Consider the following 22,718-nt stretch of genomic DNA (forward strand, 5'->3'; position numbering starts at 1 on the left):
ACCTGTTTATTTATTTGCTCAATATGTGTGGATTTTAATGCTACTGTTGCTTTGTCACTTTGTTTTCAGTGGGGAGTTTTTGTACAGCCTCTGCACTTACATTGATCACTGTGCCTCTCCAGCACAGTAATACACAGCAGAGTCCTCTGGTTTCAGGTTGGACAGTTTCAGATATGTCATGCTAATACTGTTGTCTCTGGTGATTTCAATGCGTCCTTCCACGCTCCTGGCATAAACTGTTTTACTTGAATCATACCAAATTGCACCCATCCATTCTAGTGTTTTTCCTTCAGGTTTTCTGATCCAGTTCATTCCATACCGACTGAAATCAAATCCAGATCCTCTGCAGGACAGACTCAGAACTTCCTGAGGCCTTTTCACCACTGAGGTGGAAGGAATGGACTCCATGGACTGGCTGTTAGAACCTGAGAGAGATTCAGAAAGTCAGTGAAAGAGAATAAACATAATAAAATCTAAATTAAATAATTAAAGGTTGATTAGGATATTGCATTTAAAACAACTCACAAGGCAGACAGATGACTGTCAGCAGAACAAACAGTTTGATCATCATCTTGAAACTGGGAGAAGTGACTGAATGGTTTCCCTTTAAAAAAGATAGTCTGACAGGAAGAGGTCTGAAGTATGACATCCTCATTTGTATCATATTATAAAGGCAAATGTGCCAAATATATAGGAAGAAAATCACCATGACGATTCTTCGAGTTAGAAACACATTGAACTTTCTTCTATATATCAATGTTCATTTAAGCACATGGATTCACTGCAGTTGTTTTCTAGCAGAACTATAGAAATTATTCAACACTGAACTTTCAACAAACTCTGTGTAAACATACATTTAAATTTAAAAAAGCAACATTATCTTATTTACTTTCAGTGAATATTTCATTTAATGCTCATTACTACATCCCAGGAGTCTTTTCAATGATAGTATCCTGACCTGTATTCTTGCATTTTTGCCAAAATGAAATGCAATATAAAAATATCAATCAAGTTGTGAATTTAAAACAAAACATGCCAAATGGTAATAAAGTATTTATATTCTAGCTGTGATTTCATAAAGTTAAATCTCTCCGGTCCTTTTTCCTGCAGGCTGATGAAAGCTCCTTAATGACTGATGGTCAGACGTTCACCTTACTGCACATCAGTAGGTCTGGTGTTCACAATTTATAGGTGAGGAGGGGGATTCTATTAATCTAAGAAAAAATTCATTAAAAGATGACAAAAAAGTCAGAAAAGTAGTTTTCCATCTTCCTGCACATCTTCTATCATCAATGGGATATTTAATGTTGAAGCTTCAAACATTATAAGAGTTGTTGTGTTATTTGTGTTTGTAATTTTGCTTGTTTACAACAAGTCTCTTGTAAATGAGATATTAGATCTCAATGAGACAACTTGTACAAATAAAGGGCAAATAAAATAAAATGAAATTTAAGCACATTTATTCTTGTCTTTGATAAAGTGAGTCTAATGGTCATTAATTTAAACTTTTAATAACACTATAGTAGTAAATTATTTGTGAAAATATTGAAAATAGAGAAGTTTGACTTTAGTTAAAGCATAATGGCAAATATTCTCAAAGGCAAACAAAATAAAAGTATTTCTCCAATGTTGACTCTGCAATACATTTGTTACTGATGATAACGTTTATTATACAGATGATAAAACGTGATAAGAAAAGACTAACGTTCTGTAAAATTCTAATAGATAATAAATTCAATTATTTTGTAACTTGCTTTGCATTTGTAGATATCTTAACAATGTTAATTCAGATGTAAAAACATCAGACTGTCCCCAGTGTTGATGTTAAATAGAGGAAGTAGTTTTTGTATGACTCTCCTTTCTGTGTATATGATTGTGTGTCTCTTGCACAGTAGTAAACTGCTGTGTCCTCAGTCCTCATATTATTCATCTGCAGATAGACTTTACTGCTGGAATCGTCTCTGGAGATGGTGAATCTGCCTTGGACAGACTGGGAGTAAAAGAAATGGGAACTGCCTGTGTGCACAAAAGCAATCCATTCCAGTCCTTTCCCAGGAGCCTGTCTGACCCAGTTCATGGSAWAGCTGCTGAATGTGAATCCAGAGCCTGTACAGGTCAGTCTGTGGGATTCTCCTGGTCTTTTAGTCACTGGTTCAGACTCGGTCAGAGTCTGTCCAGTAACACCTGTYAAAATTAAAAATAAAAACAAAAAAAACATCAATCTGGTGGCACAAATAAAAAGATCATATATTTAGGATGTAAATTCACCTGTCATGAAGACAGTTAAGAGCAGAGGTCCTGTCCAACAGCCCATCATGTTAAAATGTGTGTGCACGTCTTCAGGCCTTTCCTGGTGATAAATACAGGTGTTAGGTGTGTTTTGCATTGACTCCTCCTCAGAAACTTTCCAGAGTTACATTTTTCTGCAGTATCTCACTGATAACTCTTTATTCTGCTGCCCTGTCTGTTTAGTTTTATTCATGGATATTATCTTTTCAGTGAACAAATGTGTTTTGAATTCAGTATGTTCAAATGCAACTGATATAATTATTTAAAATACATATATTTCTGCACTAAATGGTGTATACAGTGGATATGTTCATAACATGTAACGCCTGTTCTAGGTAAATTTTGTTTGGAAACCCAAAAAAAAGGACATTTGGAAGATAACAGTGACGAGACACATAAGAGCATAAATCACATTGATRGAAACTTGCAGCAGAACCAGACCAGTGATGGATCCTCTGGTAATGATTGAAATTATTCTAAAAAAAATGAATACTTTTGTCTATTCCTATTTCCTCTAATCTAATGATCTATCTGTAAAAGCTTTTTGCTCTTATCTATTTCAGATAACCTGCAGTCAGTCCATATTATAAAATTACTGTTACAATTGAGTTTTTCATTGCTATAATCTAATATCCTGCTGTTGTTTATATTGTTGTTATTTCACAATTTTAAACAATGGCACCTTGAACAAATTATGCATAACAGTACATAAAATAGCTGAAGCCACATATGGAGGTGAACTGACTTAATTTCAGACGTCTTATGAATCATTAGTGGTGTTATGGCGCCCTCTCTGGTGAATCAGAGGGATTTATGTAAAAGAGTTCCTACCATATTTTACAGTGGCAACATTGGATGTTTTGTTTTCCCGCCTCATTGTGCTCTTTTGTTTAGCTGCAAACTAAGGGTACAACAACGATGTAATATGTTTCTGAGATATTGTCCTTTTACAATTACCTTTGACACATTGATACATTAATTCTGACACCATTGATCCAAAAACTAACCTATTTATTACAATTTCCATCATGGAAATCCAGTTAACAAGTAGAGCCAGTTGTGTTTGTGTGAAGCACACACACCCTGACACACACCATGGTTTACTCTTTCACTTACACCTGATCTACCAGGGAGTATGAGAAACATACTGTTCAGAGCAGTGTCCTAATAATCACGTAATAGGTTATCAATTTGTCCATATCTAATCTTATGGGCAAACTTACTATTGTAATATTGTTGACACATCATTGTTTTGTATTACACAAAGTCTTTTGTCTTTTTCCTCCAAGAAACTGCACCCTTGTTAGAGCATATTTGACCTGTCCTCATTCTTCTAATAATTTCCCCAGAGAAAAATCCACTGACTCACATCTTACTTAATTAAGACAAATATGCTTTTATGTCATGATGTAAAATCCCCTCATTAAGTGTGCTTCTTATAAAGTTTATGCATTTTTAMATTAAAAGTACCCTTATGTAATTCAATAAACAAAATTCCAACAAAATTTCTCGTCAGTTCTGAGCTGTTTTTTTTAGTAGCACAAAAAAGTACAGCATAATTCATTTCATGAATTGAAAAAGACTTATTGCCTACTGCTAATTAAAAAAATACTTTTTTTTTCTACCACTGTAAAAAGCTTGTGTGAAAGGCAGAACCAGAGCCAGAAATGAGGTTAACCAAATCGCACCCCGTCGATGGGAAACTGAGCTGCTGTTTGGTTCCAGTCAGATTTGCATCTCCTGCTTAGACTTCCTGTCGAAATGTGGTTTCAACTGATGAAACTGCGGCACCGACAAACAAGACGTGAACTGTAATAAAAGAACCTGAGCTTCATCAAACTCACGCTAAAAGAAATGATGATGCCTAAAAATACCAAAACAGGATTAAGCAGACATTAAAAAAAAGAACCAAAACGAACAAAGAACAAAAAACAAGAACATATTTAATGAAATAACATAACTTGACAATTTAATACAGATTAATAAGATACTTCCTGGCTTCAAGCATAAAATACAAAGCATATTGTAAAAGCTCTTAGGAAATGTTTTCATTACCACATGACAAATTAAATCTGCAAATCTTTCATGGATTGCAACAAGATCAAAGCACATTTCATCTGAGACGAGAGCTGCCTGAATACAATGTATATTGAATTGATAGAAGGTTTTAGGAAGAGTTTTTTTGTTTGTTTGTCTTATGATGTATATTTGCTTAATGATTTTGATGACACCATTTGCCAACATGTAATGTTTRCTGCTTATTTCATAATCAGTTTCTGTATTATGTTTTCATGATGCAAAGCGCATTGAACTGCCTTTTTACTGAAATGCGCTATGCAAATAAACTTGGCTCAAAATAAACTTGACTAAAGACTTTCACTGATAAATATGTCACTCTTCACATTTACACAATTAGAAGGAAAAATCTGATAGCAAAGTTTCAAACTAAATCTTATTGACTTTAAGTTTATGTCGTATATAATTTTTTTCTCAGAAGATCAGGCCTCTGATGGTGAGGACGGTGCTGAAGGCCAGAGCTTTGGTGAACACCACTCGGACTCCGTTCATCAGCAGCAGGTAGAAGTTCAGCTTGGCTTTTTCTGGACGACAGAGAAACAGARTTCAGACTTGAACACAAACAGCAGCGATGGAACCAAACTGAGACAGGAAGAGATCAGACTGACCTGGATAAATGCTGCCACATTCATCATCTGTTTAGAGACAGAAAGAACAGGTGGTAAATTAATTACATGAACATTATTTCAGCAGCTGAAAATTTCAGTTTGATCAAACTTAGACGGAGCTTTATTTGTTTGGTACCAGCTTCATTGTTGCCGAAGGTCCCGTTCATCCCACAGGAGTAAATGGTTTCATTACTGAATATAGCGACGTTGTAGGTGTTGTCCTTTGACAGAACAGCACCATCAGTGGTCTGGTTGACCGGACCCCCTTTCTGATTCAGGACCACGTCTCCCTCTTTTGGACGGAAATTTGTGACCAGACAGACGTTTGGACCGAGCTCGTCTGCTGACTTCAGGGGGGCGTCAGGATTTGACAGAGGACTGAGGACGAACAGGGACGGAGTCTGAGGGGAATCAACTGTTCCAACAAAGAAAAAGAAAATCATCATTTTAATAAATTTTAATAAAACTTAATTCTTAACTTAATTCTTAAGTTTAAACTTAAGAATTTTAAACTTAAAAATAGTTTTCAAAAACTTTCTTGTTTTCTGTACATTTCACCATTGAATTGCCTTATGGAGCCTGAAGCATATTATATTTGTAAATAATATTCCTCTTACTTCACAAATTTAAAGACATTTATGGTTTGAAATATTTTAACTTGTACTTTTAAGACCATTTTAAAAATGTTACTTTTATCAGATTTTTATAACACATAAATTAAATATATTTTATGTAACTCCTCGTAAGTCTAACATTTTTTTATTACGAATTATTATTACTTTATTGCTAGGCAGTCATATTATGTCAGTTATATGTCATCATAGTCATGCTTTCGGGTTATTTATTCCAGACATTATTTTAATAAATTATATATATTAAAAATTTTGTTGTGTATATAGTAAAATACATTTAAGCAGTCAAAGTGTGTAACATAAACACCAGCAATTGTTCAAAAAAAATAATAAATTCAGTTTCTTGACCTTTTGTTGTTTCTGATTTATTTATTTATATATATATATATTTATTTTATTTATTTATTTATTTATTTATTTATTTATTTATTTATTTATTTATTTATTTATTTATTTGGGGTCTAATTTTAGAAGTTCAGATTATCCCGATTTATATTAGGTCAATCTTATCTCTTATTTTGACTTCATTTTATATTTAACATAAGGTTTGGTTGGGAAAAAAAATCATGTTGTGTCGTTGTATGGTTGTGCTATTTTATTATACCTCATAATCTTAATCATAAATAATGACAATTATTTGATTCCCATACTGTTTTTTTGAGCTCATACAACTCAATTATACTTTATGCTGCAGTTTTTAAATAAGAAAACTTCTCTTACATTAAGTTTTTATCAAACATGACATTATTGGAGCATAAATTTAATTAGTTGCCCATCTGCTGCTTTAAATATGCAATAAAACAAGTTTAGGTTTTGAGCTTCTCTGTGTTTTTGAAGCAGCTGCAGATACTTTGTTTTTGCTTCAGGCCAATGGATTTAAATTCTCCAAGAATGTGAGATTCTAATGTTCCTGAGGACGGAGCGGTGCACGTGTGTGTTTGCAGGGAGAAAACTTTACTGAAGTCAGCTCCTTCCACATAAACTACATGTTTGGTATAAATTATTTAGACAACACTTGAGAGTTGGTTTTATTCTGTTCAAGGAGCCGCAGTGAAGCTGAGGAAATGGACTCAGTTAAGTTTTCATCTACAGAAACATTTTTCACTCAACTATTTCATTTTACGGTTACAGATATCTGAGGACTAAAGGATCTCTAAATCTTTGTTTTTGCAACAACTACAACATGTGAAAACTCTGTTTCTCTTCAGTAATTAAAATGGCTTCAACTGATAAGACAATTTTAATACGGGAAACATGTTTGATGCAATAAAGTTTCAATTAAAATCAGGGTTTATGAATGTTTATTTTTATGTTTTCCATTTCACCTCAACTGTTATGAGAGATGTGCAGCCAATGGTACGAAATACTTTTAATATAACGCTTAAGTACTTTGTCTTTTTTCATGCCTTTAAAACAAAGATTTTTTTGTATTGTGTTTTGTAGTAGTAGTTTTTATTCTATTTATCCTTGCAGTAGTTGTCATTACTTTTTGTTTTCAATTATTTTATTACGCAGTTGTTAGGTTTCATGTAACTGCAATGCTTGCAATGATTATTTATAATACTTTATTTTTCTACCCCGTCTAATTCCTGGCATCTCACATTCCAAGTAATAATATCAATCTAAAGCCTAAATTCTTTTGTTAAAAAGAACAATTTTGTTGATCAGAGGGACAATTAAAACTGAACAAAAAAACAATCTGAACAAAATTCATGGAATATTATTTTAAATAAATTAAAAACAAACACATAAATTAGAAACATTGTAAAATTATCTCCTCTATAATGTCAAATCTCTTAAGGCGGCTTATGCAGCGTGTTTTTAACATACTAAAACCACCGAAACAAAAAAAAACAACACTTCACATGACCAAAATAACTTTACAACACAGCAAGAAAACAGGGTTTAGATAATATTTTAAAAAGTCTCACCTGAACGAACAGTGACTGTGGTTCCATCTCCCCAGTAGTCAAAAGCATCACAGTGCTACATCTTCACTGAGTCCTCCAACAAAAACCTGTAGCACCACAGAAACACCAACTAAAACCCGATCCATTTGTTTACCACAGTTTACAGGAACAGATTAACAGTCACTGAGGAGTCTGATCTCTGTAAGTGTTTGCTTTGAAATAAACTTTGTGTCAACTCTCAATCAGACTATCAAACTGAAACGGACTCTGAATTACCTTTGCTGCTTTATTAATTTAAACGGATAATTGTTGAACTTCTAAGCTTCCAAATAGACAAACAGTATATTTACCTCATGTTCTGTAAATGCTGGTGATGTTCTGTATTTATTTTCTCTGCATATGAGAGGATTTCTGTCCCAGGTTTATATTCTGAGGTTTTTGTATTGGTGTGTATCTGTGTGCCACCCCATATATGTCACAGTAAAAAACCCTGATGCAAAAACCTACACCACCCTGAGGTGGGAGGATAAAAACAGAAGCCGAAGAAATGTGACAGCTGCAAAAGTTGCAGACTTTATTCATATTTTTGATCCAATTAACAATAATTTAAAACATATTTATTCGTTTTTAAGCTCTATGTTTAAAACTTTCCTATTTTAACAAAAATGGACAATAAAAAAAAAACTGTATATCAACCCATTGCTTATTTTTTCACCTATGAAAAAAGGGGTTGGTGATTTCTGTTCTTTTTTTAATGCATTTTCTTTATAAAATAGAAACACATCTCTAAATGTCATAATGTGTCATTATTATGTCATAGTCAACTGTTGCTAAATTTGCTCTCTATAATAATCTGCATGTTGCGTGGTAATATTTTTTTAAAGCTTATTACTAAATCATCATTTACTGATGTCTCAATGCAGAATATGCAGCATAAAAAAGGCTAAAATAAAACAGACACTAGATTGTTTCTGTTTTTGTGGTTTTATCTTATCTGTTTAGATTGTTTAATTAGAACGAGGAAGATTTGAGGCGGATATAAGTTCAACCTGGGTGTTTGAACACTGGAGGCAGAAACTGCTAATAGATTTGAGCTGCAGTGTTAGAAGGCGTACAGAATGTGGCAAGATCCTCTAAAGTGTGAGTGGTGAAGCTGACAATGAACGTAGCATCAGACTGTTACGTGGTTAGAGCAGGGACGTCCAGTGCACACTCAGACATGGACGGTCTGTCCTGAATCCAATTCTTAATCACTATTTTGGATTGAATTGAACTAAATTCTGGGGCTAATGCTGTTGGAAAGACTTGTGATTCCACATTGTGTCAGAGGACAGATTTTTTGAATTTTGTTATATTATAAATTAAATTTCAAGTAATTCCTATTGCCTCARGTTGTTTAGATTAGTTGGATAACTTCTTTCAACTGATTTAYTAGRACCAACATGTCAAAGACACAGCTGATTATTCTTTTGSAAACAAAAAAAAAGCCTCATAAATATCTTTATTGTGGGCTACTGTAAGCTACGAAGGAGGTCAAAACAAAGGAAATTTGCAAGAAAGCTGAAAGTMACAATTCACTAAGCTCAATAAATCAGTTTTGAACATAACGCTCTATTTTGTGAATGTTAGTAAGATTCGTTAGTTAATCAACAAGACTTATTAGAAATGCCATYGCCTCTTTATCCAAACACAGAGACKGCTTTCAGTGACATCATCCTGATGGTTGGTTGGTTTTTGTTCAGGCTTGCATGTGGTTTGTATCTCTGTGTCTCGTCTCACACAGTAATAAACAGCTGCGTCTTCARGCTGCAGRTTCTGTCCTGTTATTGTTACTGTTCCAGCAGAAGWGTCTCTGCTGTAGCTGAACTTGTTCTTCAAAGCATTGTTTTGGTAAAAGCTACCACTACCCCACATATCAAAAATCCATTCCATTGGTTTTTCTTCACGTTGTCTGATCCAGCCTGTTGCATAGCCATCTGTCACAGAATAACCRGAGGGCCGACAGACGATGGTTAAAGACTGTCCAGGCTGRACAACCTTGGAGTCTGGCTGGATAAGATCAATACTGAGGACACCTATAAAAACACAGAAATACAATCATTTTAGCAAATCCAGAGTAATTATTAGTCTGAATCGACCCAAARCTTCTCACTTGATCCAGCTGTCATCAGCAGCATCAGAGCTACAGAGAACATGGTTGATGCTGAAGCTGAAATGATGGGAGTTTCTTCCTCTACTGACTGWCACAGACTCCCTTCTTCTTTTTAAATGAACATACTTTGCATATTGTTGAATAAATTTWATTTTAGCTGAGCTTATTACTTTGTCTCAGCATCATAGAGCACAGAAAATCTGCAGAGTGAAACTTTGCTTTTACATCAACAATGAGTTGAACCAAAGTTGCAATTTTATGATCAAAGTAAATTTAACTTTAAAATTAACTTTATTTACTTTATTTAACTTTAAAATCAGCAACACTGAGCGCCCTCTAGTGTTTCAAACAGAAAATTGTCATGGATGAGTTTTAAGGATCTGTTTGAACAGGACTCTTCAGATTKTCTACTATTAAATCAATTTGTTGGCTGGAATATAATTTCTATGTTGTCATTCCTGAAATTGACAACCTTCATTAGTTTTCTGACCTCAGTTGCTGAGTGACTTGCCATAAAGTGCTCTAAAGGAAATCTATATTTTCATATCTGATCCAATTTTTGTTACAGTTTTTTTATCACATTTCTTTGGGGAATGATTGAGCTCAGCTCCTTCTTATTACTCAACATCTTTGTGGTCTCTGGAGGCTCTTTAATATCTGAATCTCTCCATCCAGACATGCAAATGGTAGAATCTGAAGTTACATCTTGTTCTTTCCTAAACTGTTAACTTGCTGCTTCACCCCAATGGATAACAGTTTGGATTCAATGTTTCAGAGTTTCATAAACCATTTTGTTGTGTGAATGAGTATAAAACCACTTCTGTCCATTTTTTTTCAATTTTGCTTTCCAACAAGTCCAGACTTGTTTTTTTTGTTTGTTTTGTTTTGTTTTGGGAGGGATGTGGAGGAGGGGAATTATTTAATTTAATAAATGTTTTTCATGTTCAACAATATTTTTTTATATACAATCTTTTATTTGGACTGCTTTTACTTTAGTTTCCAGGTGCCAACTTAACCTCTTTATATGAATATTTGTTTTTTATACTCATGCCATGTATCACTGACCATTTAATAATTMAATCCACACTGGTTCAATAAAGTCAGTTCAATAAGTTAGTCTGGTGTTTGTAASATAATAGACAAATTGGCAAAAGAAAAAAAAGTCAAATGCCTTGTTTAGGGACTCCATGAAATCCAGCCTATGTTCTCTTTTTGCTTCCATTTTTGTACAATATGTGGATGTAAAGTGACTCTCTCAATTTTTTATTAAAGAAAATACAATTTAATCTGGAATATTATTAACATTATTAGCATTTGCTACTGTTAGACAATCCACACATCATCACATTTTTTTGTCTGTGGATGTTTTTGTGCAGCTGTTCCTCTGCTTTCAGTCACTGTGTCTCTTCGAGCGCAGAAGTAAACAGCAGAATCTTCTGCTGTCAGGCTGCTGATCTCCAGGTACTGGGTGCTGCTAGGGACATTTTCAGTCATAATGAAACGACTTTGAAAGGAACTGCCATAGATTGCTGAGTTTCTACCAGCATTCATTCTCCCAACCCACTCCAGAGCTCTCCCTGGTTTCTGTCTGAYCCAGTGAATGAAGTATTCTGWCATGTCAAAACCAGAGATGACACAAGACATCTTCACTGTCTCTCCAGGTCTCTTCCCCTCAGATKGAGTCTGGTCCAKTTTAATCTSACTAAAGACTCCTGCAAGATCAAAGTTTTTAGTCAATAATTCTTAAACTCTCACATTAATGTTCAAAGACACAGGTGATTCTCACCATGAATCCAAATTATTAAAAGCAAACTCCAGATGACTGTTTTCTCCATTTGAGACGAAATATATGAAGATGAAAAATACATGTTAACTGACTGAATGAGCAGTTTTAAGAGAGGAAAGGTTGGCATGGCTCCTCCCCCTCTATTGCATTTACGCGTTAAGCAAATGAGATAGAAAGTCAAGTTCATCATAGTGTCAGTTGATAAAATACTTTGAATAAACTTAAAACATTTCCAGCGTGTTTGGTGACTTATCAAGAACATTTGGTTATTTGAGAAAAAAAAGATTTTTGGTGCTTAATTCGTTTTAAAAAATGTCTTTTGAGTAATTTATTAGTACCAGCTGAAAATATTGTAAATATTTTTTGTCATAGAAGGAAAAAAGCCTGACTAAATCTCTTTATTATTGCTGTTCTTTAGAGAGGAGGTCAAAGCAAATAAGATCTACATGCAGGCTAAAACTCACAATTCACTAAATTTAATTTCAGGAGAAAAAAAAAAGGACTGAACGGCATTGGGGGACTTTGAGTAGATCATATGATTTCAGTGTAATTTTTGTAAGTGATAAATGTGCTCAAAGAGTCTAATTGACTCTATTCACATGCATGCACAGCAGGCTTTCAGTAACATTATCCTGATGGTTGACTGGTTTTTGTTCAGGCTTCCATGTGGTTTGTGTCACTGTGTCTCTTCTCACACAGTAATAAACAGCTGCRTCYTCAGGCTGCAGRTTCTGTCCTGTTATTGTTACTGTTCCAGCAGAAGTGTCTCTGCTGTAGGTGAACTTGTTCTTCAGGGCATCATTTTGGTAAAAGCTCCCACCACCCCACTGATGGAAAATCCACTCCATTGGTTTTCCTTCACGTTGTCTGATCCAACCTGTTGCATAGCTGTTATCAGTCACAGAATAACCGGAGGGCCGACAGACGATGGTTAAAGACTGTCCAGGCTGCACAACCTTGGAGTCTGGCTGGATAAGATCAATACTGAGGACACCTATAAAAAGACGGAAATACAATCATTGTCATAATTCATCTGATTTTCAGCAAATCCAGAGTAATTATTAGTCTGAATTAAACCAAAGCTTCTCACATGATCCAGCTGTCAGCAGCAGCATCAGAGCTACAGAGAACATGGTTGATGCTGAAGCTGAATTGATGGGAGTTCCTTCCTCTACTGACTGACACAGACCCGTCCCTCCTTTTTAAATCAACATACTTTGCATATTGTTGAATWCATTTTGTTTTTATTCAGTTTCGTATTTTGTCTCTCCTATAGAGCACAGAAAATCTGCAGGAGTACAAAAAGTTATGCAAAGAAATGCAAGAATATTTAGGTAAATTATCATTCATTTATCAGATAACTTGAAAATAAATATTATATCAGACCTTTTTTTATACTTTATCATGTAACAAGAACAATGCTTAATGACAGCTTAGCATAAAAAGCTAACCATTTTAACCATTTCTGGGCGCTAAGGTGCTGATCCATAGTAAATTTCCAAATGTATTAGAAAACAGAAGGAAAAATAGAAAAACAAAAGTTTATTCTCATAATGCAAACAGATCTGAAATATTATCTGACTGAAAGCTCAATTAGCTAATCCAAAATTGTAATTTAATGATTGAAGGATCAATAATTAAAATCTAGCAATAAACTCAGCAAATTTTAATAGAATCTAGTTTTTCAAAAACTTAACCGAGGAAGTTGTATTTGTCATTTTTCGTGTTGATTTGTGTTAGTTCAAGTTTTTATGTTATTAAATGTAAAAACAAGRAAAACAAACAGCAACAAGAAACATATTTACTTAAAATTTATCTGGTTAAAGATAAACAATGGGATTTTGTGTTTCTTCTGAACTTGGACTCTTCAGACTGTCTGTTCATATATATGTTCATCGGCAAAGTTTTTTTTTTTTTTTGTCATTGTCATGTCTGACACTTACAACCCTGTGATGGACCTTTTTTGACCTCAGTTGCTAAATGTGAATTCAGAGGCCCTGCAGGTCATCGTTCATTCAAGTTGTTCATTCAATGTATGTGAGAATTTCCAGGATTTTAATCCACCTCCAGATTCTATATAAGAAATATCTCTACTAATGTGCACATCAGAGAACAGTCACTTAATATATGAAGTAAAAATGTTACGTTAGAAATCCTGCAACTGAAATGTCCCTCTGTCCACTGGTGTCCACTGGTGMATTTCTTAACCTTTAACTACTCTACTAGTGTCTTCTTCTGTTACAGTTCGGCATCAGTTTTGTTTTCTGAAATGATTGATCCCCATCTTGTATCTTCAGTTTCACACCACGTCCTCMTGGTCTTTGGGGAGCCTCAGTTACTTCCTRATCTGTTCATCCTCCCTCCCCCTGGGAAATGATAGTATTTGTTACAGTTAGACAACCCAGACATCCCTGCATTAAGGGTTTTTGTCTGTGGATGTTTTTGTGCAGCTGTTCCTCTGCTTTCAGTCACTGTGTCTCTTCGAGTGCAGAAGTAAACAGCAGAATCTTCTGCTGTCAGGCTGCTGATCTCCAGGTACTGGGTGCTGCTAGGGACATTTTCAGTCATGATGAAACRACTTTGGAAGGAGCTTCGATAGTCTGCTGAGTTTCTACCAGTGTCCATCCTCCCAACCCACTCCAGAGCTCTCCCTGGTTTCTGTCTGAYCCAGTGAATGTAGTGGCTGGTCATGGTAAAACCAGAGATGACACAAGACATMTTCACTGTCTCTCCAGGTCTCTTCCCCTCAGACTGGGACTGGTCCAGTTTAATCTCACTAAAGACTCCTGCAAGAGAAAATATCTTAGGTTGTAAATCTTCAACTCTCACATACATTTTCAAAAACCCATATAATTCTCACCATTAATCCAAATTACTGAAAGTAAACTCCAGATGACCATTTTCTCCATTATGTAATTAGAACATAAATTGAAGGCTGTCAGGAGTTTATTCTAAATAAACCTCTGAAGGTTTACAGACAAAACTGAGTCAAAGAACTGACTGTGCAGCTTTAAGAGAGAATGGGTTGGTGTGGCTCCTCCCCTTTTATTTTCCCAGCAGACAGACAGGAGAGAGAACACAATGTTCTTCTAGGTTTTGTTCAGCTATAAGGTCACTGAAGTACAGATAGAAACGTGTTCTGTCCTAAAACATTTCATCAGCAGTCACAGTTATTGTCTCTCCAAACTGTGAACATTCACAGAAGTAACTGAGAAGAAAATGCAGTTATTGCATCCCAGTAAATTAGAATGTCAAGATGTAAATTTGTTTTTGTAATTAACTTAAAGAAATTAAATTCAGAGAGTTTTATCACATAAAGTGAGATGCATTTCATTTCTAGCTTTTATAGCTGTCATTTTGTAATAAAAATGAGCAGAAATGCATKTATGCAGTACAAATTTGCTGTTTTATTGGTTTACATAATAACATGATGCTGACAGTCTTTAGTTAGAGGCCTTTTCAGATTTGTTTCAAGACTGACTGCTACTTCCTGCCCACATTATCATCATCCAAAACAACTCTATGAAGGTACTTAGATGATACGAGTTACAACATTTCATTTCCAAATTTGAACTGGATTTTTTAACTGAATTGAATTAAGTAACCCCAGAACCAGAGGAAACGTTCAAAGTGTCCTACCATGGCGTTTGCTCCGGGGTCAAAGGTGATCTTTCCAGATTTTGATTCATTTAAAATTTCATTTAGAAAACAAGRTCAAAGAGTCTGGACCTATTTGTATCATCATCCATCAAARGYTACTCTGCTTGCCAGAAATGTGCTACATGTTACTGGTGAGAGGAGATGAATGTGAATGTGACAGTATCATGGAGACAGTGTAGTATTTTACTGAGAAGTTGCTTCTTAAATGTTTCACTTCTGCTCAGGCTTTTTTAATTTTTTTGGAACTTGCTCACCAAAAGCAAAGTTTATATACAAAATAAAAACATGAAGAGAATGAAKATAACTCTTTTAATCTCTGTAAAAAAATCTATATTAACTGTGGTCTGATTGCTCCTCCTCTGGTGGCTTTGAAGTATTACAAAAGTATTACTGCTGAAACCCACGTAAAGCTGTTGAGATCTGGGGTAAATAAATAAAATATGTTCATAAAAATAAATTCCTGTTAACTTAGCTTCATATAATTATCATATAATTATGATATAGAGAAGTGGGTGGTCATATTTGTAATTTAATAAACTCCATCTAACATGACTCATCAGAATCGTTAAAGCCTTTTTTAAAGGTTTTAACTTTTTTAAATGGATTCGTTGTCAAATTTAAAGTTTGCTCACTGAAAATTTAATAATTTAAAGTTTTCAAGTTAATTTTCAGAGCCCGTTAATAATTTCTCAAACATGCATTGTTAAAGTCAGGAGAGGATTGTTCTGAAGTCAGTCAGGTCAGGTTGATCTAAAGCTCATGTCTGAGCCTGTCATGCCTGCTAAGATTTTGTTCAGGCTTGCATGTGGTTTGTATCACTGTGTCTCTTCTCACACAGTAATAAACAGCTGCATCCTCAGGCTGCAGATTCTGTCCTGTTATTGTTACTGTCCCAGCAGAAGTGTCTCTCCTGTAGCTGAACTTGTTCTTCAGGGCATCGTTTTGGTAAAAGCTACCTGAACTTGCTCCCCACTGATGAAAAATCCATTCCATTGTTTGTCCTTGCCGATGTCTGATCCAACCTGTTGCATAGCTGCCATCAGTTAAAAAATAACCAGAGGGTTGACAGGTGATGGTCAGTGACTGTCCAGGCTGCACAACTTTAGAGTCTGACTGGATTAGATCAATGCAGTACACACCTGTAGGAACAAAGATAAACATCAAGGCCGTGGGTCACTGAAGCTGTCATTGTATCAGATGTAATTATTAGTTTGAGTCTATAAAAATGTGCTCACAGGATCCAGCTGTCAGCAGCAGCAGCAGAGACAGAGAGAACATGGTTGATGCTGAAGCTGARTGGCTGGAAGCTCTTTGTTCCTCTCAGTAACACAGCATCTTCACTTCCTTTTATACAAGCTGAATTTGCATATTGTTGAGGGCATGATTATTTGTACTGACTTTGTTATCTCTGTTATCTCTGTTTTGATATTTCTTTAAAAAATGTACATCAGGACACATCTAGATTTTGAAAACCCTCTATTTGTCCAGCAATAAAAAAAACATTATTTTCCAATGTTCTGACGGAGATTATCATATTTTTTCGCTGAAGGCCATTTAAATCTGTCACACAGGAGCTGAAGATGCAGATGGTGAAACAATTTTTTTTTTAGAGCTTTTAACTGGTTTTATTTTGTTTGATCCTTTATCAGTGTCCCATAAAAAATATTAAAAGCAATGGTCTATTCCATTGCTGTACACAGACATTTTTTAAAATGTAATTTATTTTAAAAGCTTTTTTTTATTGCTGGACAAATAGAAGGGTTGGGAGTGAGAATGTGTTGTAAAATGTGTTAAACTTTTACCTGCTGATAAAAACAATTTGTGCCGTTCAAATATTAGTCTAGTTTCTATTCTTGAGGGAAACTTTAACTTGACTTTTTCCTCCTCCTTCTTCAAAGTCATTTACTGAAGTGATTAGCCTTCAATCAGATAAGTTTTCAGAAACAGCTCTACTTAAACAATCTTTGTGCCTTTTTACTGCCTTAAACAGTTCAGTTTAGATTATTTCAATGGCGGCTAATTATATTCCCCTTACTGGTTCTGTGGTACAGGGTTACAGGGATGTTTTGTCACTATACCCTCATTAGCTCAGGGTTCCATTATAGCATTCAAATGACTTTCTCCCTATGAGTGATCCATCATTTTTTGTCCATCGTCCTTTATTGAATGTTACCACACAGTAAATGGGCAGGAAGAGAAGGTGAGGAATACATGAAACAAAGATCTACTAAACTATGAAGTTCACCAGGAATCCAGATTTCATTGCAACTCAGTTTTTCCAGATGTTTTAACCTGTAGATTGACTGGTTTTAACACCTGATATTTAAGATTTTTGCAATTTACGTTTCAAATATTTCTAAAGTAAAAACAGATTTTGATTGAAAAAACATTTCTAGAGGGACTACGTAATTCAGCAAACATGCATGTTAAAGTCAGCAGAGGGCTGTGCTGCACTCAGTGTGGCTGGGTGTTTTGGAAGGCTGTGTCTGGCTGCTGAGTTTTTGCACAGTACTGCATGTGGTTTGTATCACTGTGTCTCATCTGACACAGTAATAAACAGCTGCATCTTCAGGCTGCAKATTCTGTCCTGTTATTGTTACTGTTCCAGCAGAAGTGTCTCTGCTGCAGCTGAACTTGTTCTTCAGGGCATCATTCTTGGTTAAGCCTCCACCACCCCACATATGAAAAATCCATTCCATTGGTTTTCCTTCACAATGTCTGATCCATCCTGTTGCATAGATGCTATCAGACACAGAATAACCTGAAGGCCGACAGGTAATGGTCAGTGACTGTCCAGGCTGCACAACTTTAGAGTCTGGTTGGATCAGATCAATGCAGTACACACCTGTAGAGACAAAGATAATCATTAACACACAGTGATTGTCATTATATCAGATGTAATTATATGTTTTCTATAAAAAGGTGCTCACAGGATCCAGCTGTCAGCAGCAGCAGCAGAGATAGAAAGAACATGGTTGATGCTGAAGCTGAATGGCTGGAAGCTCTTTGTTCCTCTCAGTAACAGCATCTTCACTTCCTTTTATACAAGCTAAATTTGCATATTGTTGAGAACCTGGTTGCTTGTGCTGACTTTATTTAGGATTAATGTTTTTATATTTTATTCACTAGCGAAAGTGTATCTAGATTCAACAAGACTTTGAATACCCTCCCTATTTTTTGACTGAGATTTCTAGATTAATCTCTTCTCCCAAACACTTGTTACCAAGGAGCTGAAACTAAAACTGAGTTTTCAGAGATATTATCTTCGGTTTTATTTCAGCATGTCTTACAATAATAAATTAAAATGCAAAAGAACAAATGAAACTCAAAATGAAATGAAACTACATTTTCCAATAATCAGCTACGTATACAGGTGCAACTTTGTTCTAATGCACTCAGTAATCCATTATCCACAATATGAAAATAAGAAATTTGCAATTTCATATTTGATATGAAGAAGGTAAGGGACTGACCCAAAGGAACTCCAATAAACAAAGTGGTCAGCCATCAGAAAAACAATTTAAATGGTAAAAACAAATTACTCATCACAATGTTTATTTCTCATAATTTATTTCAAATCTGGAAAATGTAAATGTGATGTAAACTTAATCATTTATCATGTTAATGTTCTTGTGTCCAGAACTGTTTCCTGTAGAGGTGACTGTTACTATAGTTACAGACCCAAAACTAAGAAAAGACAACTGAATCATATAGTCATAGAGTTCTTCAAGGGGAAAACTAAGTGTGTCAATGCAAACAATACTAATAGTAATAGCTTTTTATCATTTGTTTTAATAGTTTTTTTCCACTGTTTTTGCTAAAAAAAAATGCTTTTAACAAAAGTAGTGTTTCAGATAATTTGTGGTTTATTGGCTCCTCCTTTGGTGGCTGACAAGTACTGCAAATGTTCAGACTTGAAGGGTTTTTGTTCATGCATTCTGATACTTTGTCTCACTGTGGGTCTCTGGCACAATAATACACAGCCGAGTCTTCAGGCTGAATATTCTGTCCATTCAGAGTCACTGTGTTGCTGGAAGAATCAGTGGAAATGCTGAACTTGTTTTTGAGTGAACCTTTGTAGTTTGTTGAAGATCTATATGCTTCTCCAATCCACTCCAGTGCTTTGCCTGCAGGTTGTCTGATCCAAGCTGTCCAGTAGCTGCTAACAGAATAAGAGACCTGACAGCTGACAGTCAGACTTTGACCTGGTTGCACAGTAACAGAGGCTGGCTGTGTCAGCTGTTCACACCTAAAGCCTGTGAATTAAATGTCAGAATAGTTCAGGATTATTCTTTTCAATAATTTAATAACTGGTGTAAAGTTTAAGAAACTCACCCGCAGCTGCAAGGAGCAGGAACAGAGGAGCACAAAACATGCTGGCTGATGAAGCAAACATCCTGTTAACTCACCTTCGTACTGTGACATTTTATAGCAGATGGGAGGAGGAAAAGTTTGCATGTGATCAAAAGCAGAGAGGTTTTTATTTTACATGAATCAATAGAAGAATTGACCTTTAACTAAAGAATTTTGGATCAAGAACAAATGATGTCTACATTTGATTTCAAAACAGCCCATTCTTGTCTAAACATAGCATTATAATTTAGCATAGCAATCTTCAATCGTTGCATTAGGAATTCTCCACACTTTTTAGTTTAACTTTGTGACCAGCAGGTGGAGATTTTTTTTTAACAAGATGCACCCGAACACAGATTTAGCAGTGCACAATATTTTATTAGACAATCCTTTAAAAAATTTCTTCTTTAAAAACTAGGCTTCAGGCCCACTACTCTGTCCCTGGAACAAAAGGARCACACAAGGGGGAAAAAAGGACAGACACAATCGATTATTCCAAAAGAAATAAAAAACAYGTAAAAGAAATTAGTAAATCAAACAAAAAGAAAACAGATTAGTAACTTCAATCACAAAACAAAACTAAAAGAAAACAATGGAACAAATCGTTGTCATCCGTTTCCAAATGCTCTTCTACGGAGCCAGAGGAGTAACGCCCCGCCCACACAGCCGGCCCAATCCGCAACAGGTTTAGTTGAGGGCGGGCCAAACAAACAACGGCAAGATAAAAGACAAGACAGCAGAGCGTCCAAAGCGCTGCAGCTCCACACACAATCAGTTGCCTGAAACAGAAAACCCATTAACGGTGGATCCAGATARAAGAACTCAAAAGTTAAATAGCAGGTAGCTTACCCAGGGGTGGAAACACAGCCTAACCTGGGAGGAAGCGGGTCAGCAGGTGAGGACCAGACGGAAGCCCCACGCCACAGCAACCCCCAGCCGCAGCCGGTGTTACGTCAATCCGCGTTTCCCCATCAGATACCGTTCACCCCGGGGTCTTCTTGCCGCCCCGCCCCGCCCCGCCCACGCGGCACAATACGCGCGTGCTCGTGCTGAGCACTGAGAAAGCACGGGCTTAGGGAACTACGGACACTGTGAAAGCTCAAACAATATGTTTCGGCAAAGTTGTCACTTTCTTCACGTTTTTGCGGGAAACTAATAATAATAACAATAACAACAACAACAATAATAACAATAACAACAGCAACAATAATAATAATGGTAATAATAATAAATAATAGTGATGATAAATACATATAAGTCATATATATATGAAATAAAAACAGGGCAATGTATTTTAATGCTCGATATTACCCATCAGATACCGTTCCCCTTGTTTTAAAGTGGGGGAACCCTATCTGATGGCCATATTTCACCCTCTGAGCAGCTAACCTGCTATTTCCACCAGATTAGCTAAAATGTCCAGTGTTTTGTGAAGTAGAACTGGATGCATCAGCTCTTAAAGAGAAGAGATTGTGCAGAACTGCAAGTGATGTGACTTTTAAGTAGAGGTTAAAAAATGATAATGAAGATGCAGATAAAGATGAGAGGTCGCATCAATATTGATCATTCTGCTCTAAAAACTTCAACAATGATATTTCACTATTCACGTCTGTAAAGTGTACTGCATAAATCTGTACAGCAGTTGGATAATTGCGCATTTAGGGCATTTTTACCAAATATGACATATTTGKTTTTTCTTTCAAAAAATAATAGGGTGAAATCTCATCCAAACTGGCAGCTGCTGTGCACAAACTAATCATTGCACATGTTCACATTTGAAGCTTATGTGTGAGTGTATCTGCTTGCTGCTGAGTTTTTGTACAGGGTTACATGTGGTTTGTACCACTGTGTCTCATCTCACACAGTAATAAACAGCTGCGTCTTCAGGCTGCAGATTCTGTCCTGTTATTGTTACTGTTCCAGCAGAAGTGTCTCTGCTGTAGCTGAACTTGTTCTCAAGAGCATCATTCTTGGTTAAGCTTCCACCACCCCACATATGAAAAATCCATTCCATTGGTTTTCCTTCACGATGTCTGATCCATCCTGTCGCATAGCTATTATCAGTCAAAGAATAACCAGAGGGCCGACAGATGATGGTCAGTGACTGTCCAGGCTGCACAACTTCAGAGTCTGGTTGGATCAGATCAATGCAGTACACACCTGTAGAAACAAAGTTCATAATTAATACTGTCATTGTTTCAGATGTAATAATTAATAGTTTCAATCTGTATAAAGCTTCTCACAAGATCCAGTTGTCAGGAGCAGCAGTATGAGAGATAGAGAGAACATGGCTGATGCTGAATCTGAACTGATGGATGCTCTTTGCTCCTCTGACTTATAAAGACACCTCACTTCCTTTTAAACTTTGCATCTTGTCGTATAACAGGCTGCTTGTTCTGACTTGATTTACATCATTATTTTTAATGTCCTGTCTTCATTTAAAATCTGTGTACTTGATTATAAAAGCAAAACTCTAAAGTGTTCATTGTTAATATTTCATCCTCTGTCGTCTTTTAGGAGGGATTTTTTTTACGTGAACCACTTCCCACAGCCAGTGTAGCCAGGAATGTTTTCAGGATTAGATTTTATAAATCTTTAAATTCACACCTGCTCATATTAATGGGCTGGGAGCAAATTTTCCTCATTCACTCATGAAACTAAAGTCATCTCCCAGTTCCTTTTATTGTAAAAGCGTCTTACATTTCTTTCATTTTTTAAACATGTTCTGGAGATATTGAATCTTGATACTTTCGATTTCTTTATTTGTTTTTTGCTCCACTACGTTGATGATGTTGTGATCACTCACAAATGTCTAATTACAGTTTCAATACCAGGATTTCAATTCTGTTAGTTGATTTTAATTTATGAAATGTGAAAAAATCTTGAGAATTTGTGATTTCTTAGTCTTTTTCTAAATTGCCATGGAAAATATTTTGTCTCTTCAAAATATTTGGGAAGCCATTTGGCTTTTTTTTCTGTCTAATCATCTCATATCCATTAATGCTATGTATTTATCCACATTWAATAGGAGCTACTTATCCTTCATGCATTAATATAACTTCTAAGCTGAAGGGCTGAACCACTTTTATTAATTAAATATGAGAAAGCAAAGTTTTAATGTACTGGTAGATCTTGTGKTAGGTTTTTATCAGTCAGTCCCAAAACCAGTTTGTTGAATTTTCCCCATAGTTAGTCAGATAAAGCAATTCAACAGATTGTAACAAAAACAACCTCACTAAAAATGATCACTGT

At 35.5% G+C, this 22,718-nt stretch overlaps 3 gene segments (V, D, J or C); all 3 read right to left on the minus strand.

The window, feature by feature from the left end:
* Positions 1-12,034: 12,034 nt before the first annotated feature.
* LOC103468630 (Ig heavy chain V-III region BUT-like) lies at positions 12,035-12,586 on the minus strand. The segment is given in 2 exon segments: positions 12,035-12,447; positions 12,544-12,586. Coding segments are annotated over 2 exon segments (456 nt in total).
* A 1,198-nt stretch (positions 12,587-13,784) lies between these two features.
* On the minus strand, positions 13,785-14,413 carry LOC108166471 (Ig heavy chain V region VH558 B4-like). The segment is given in 2 exon segments: positions 13,785-14,239; positions 14,314-14,413. Coding segments are annotated over 2 exon segments (504 nt in total).
* A 3,237-nt stretch (positions 14,414-17,650) lies between these two features.
* On the minus strand, positions 17,651-18,110 carry LOC108166515 (Ig heavy chain V-III region BUT-like). The segment is given in 2 exon segments: positions 17,651-17,958; positions 18,044-18,110. Coding segments are annotated over 2 exon segments (351 nt in total).
* Between the last annotated feature and the right edge of the window lie 4,608 nt (positions 18,111-22,718).

Source organism: Poecilia reticulata, linkage group LG8 (assembly GCF_000633615.1).
Source record: "Poecilia reticulata strain Guanapo linkage group LG8, Guppy_female_1.0+MT, whole genome shotgun sequence".
In the NCBI taxonomy this organism is placed as follows: domain Eukaryota; kingdom Metazoa; phylum Chordata; class Actinopteri; order Cyprinodontiformes; family Poeciliidae; genus Poecilia; species Poecilia reticulata.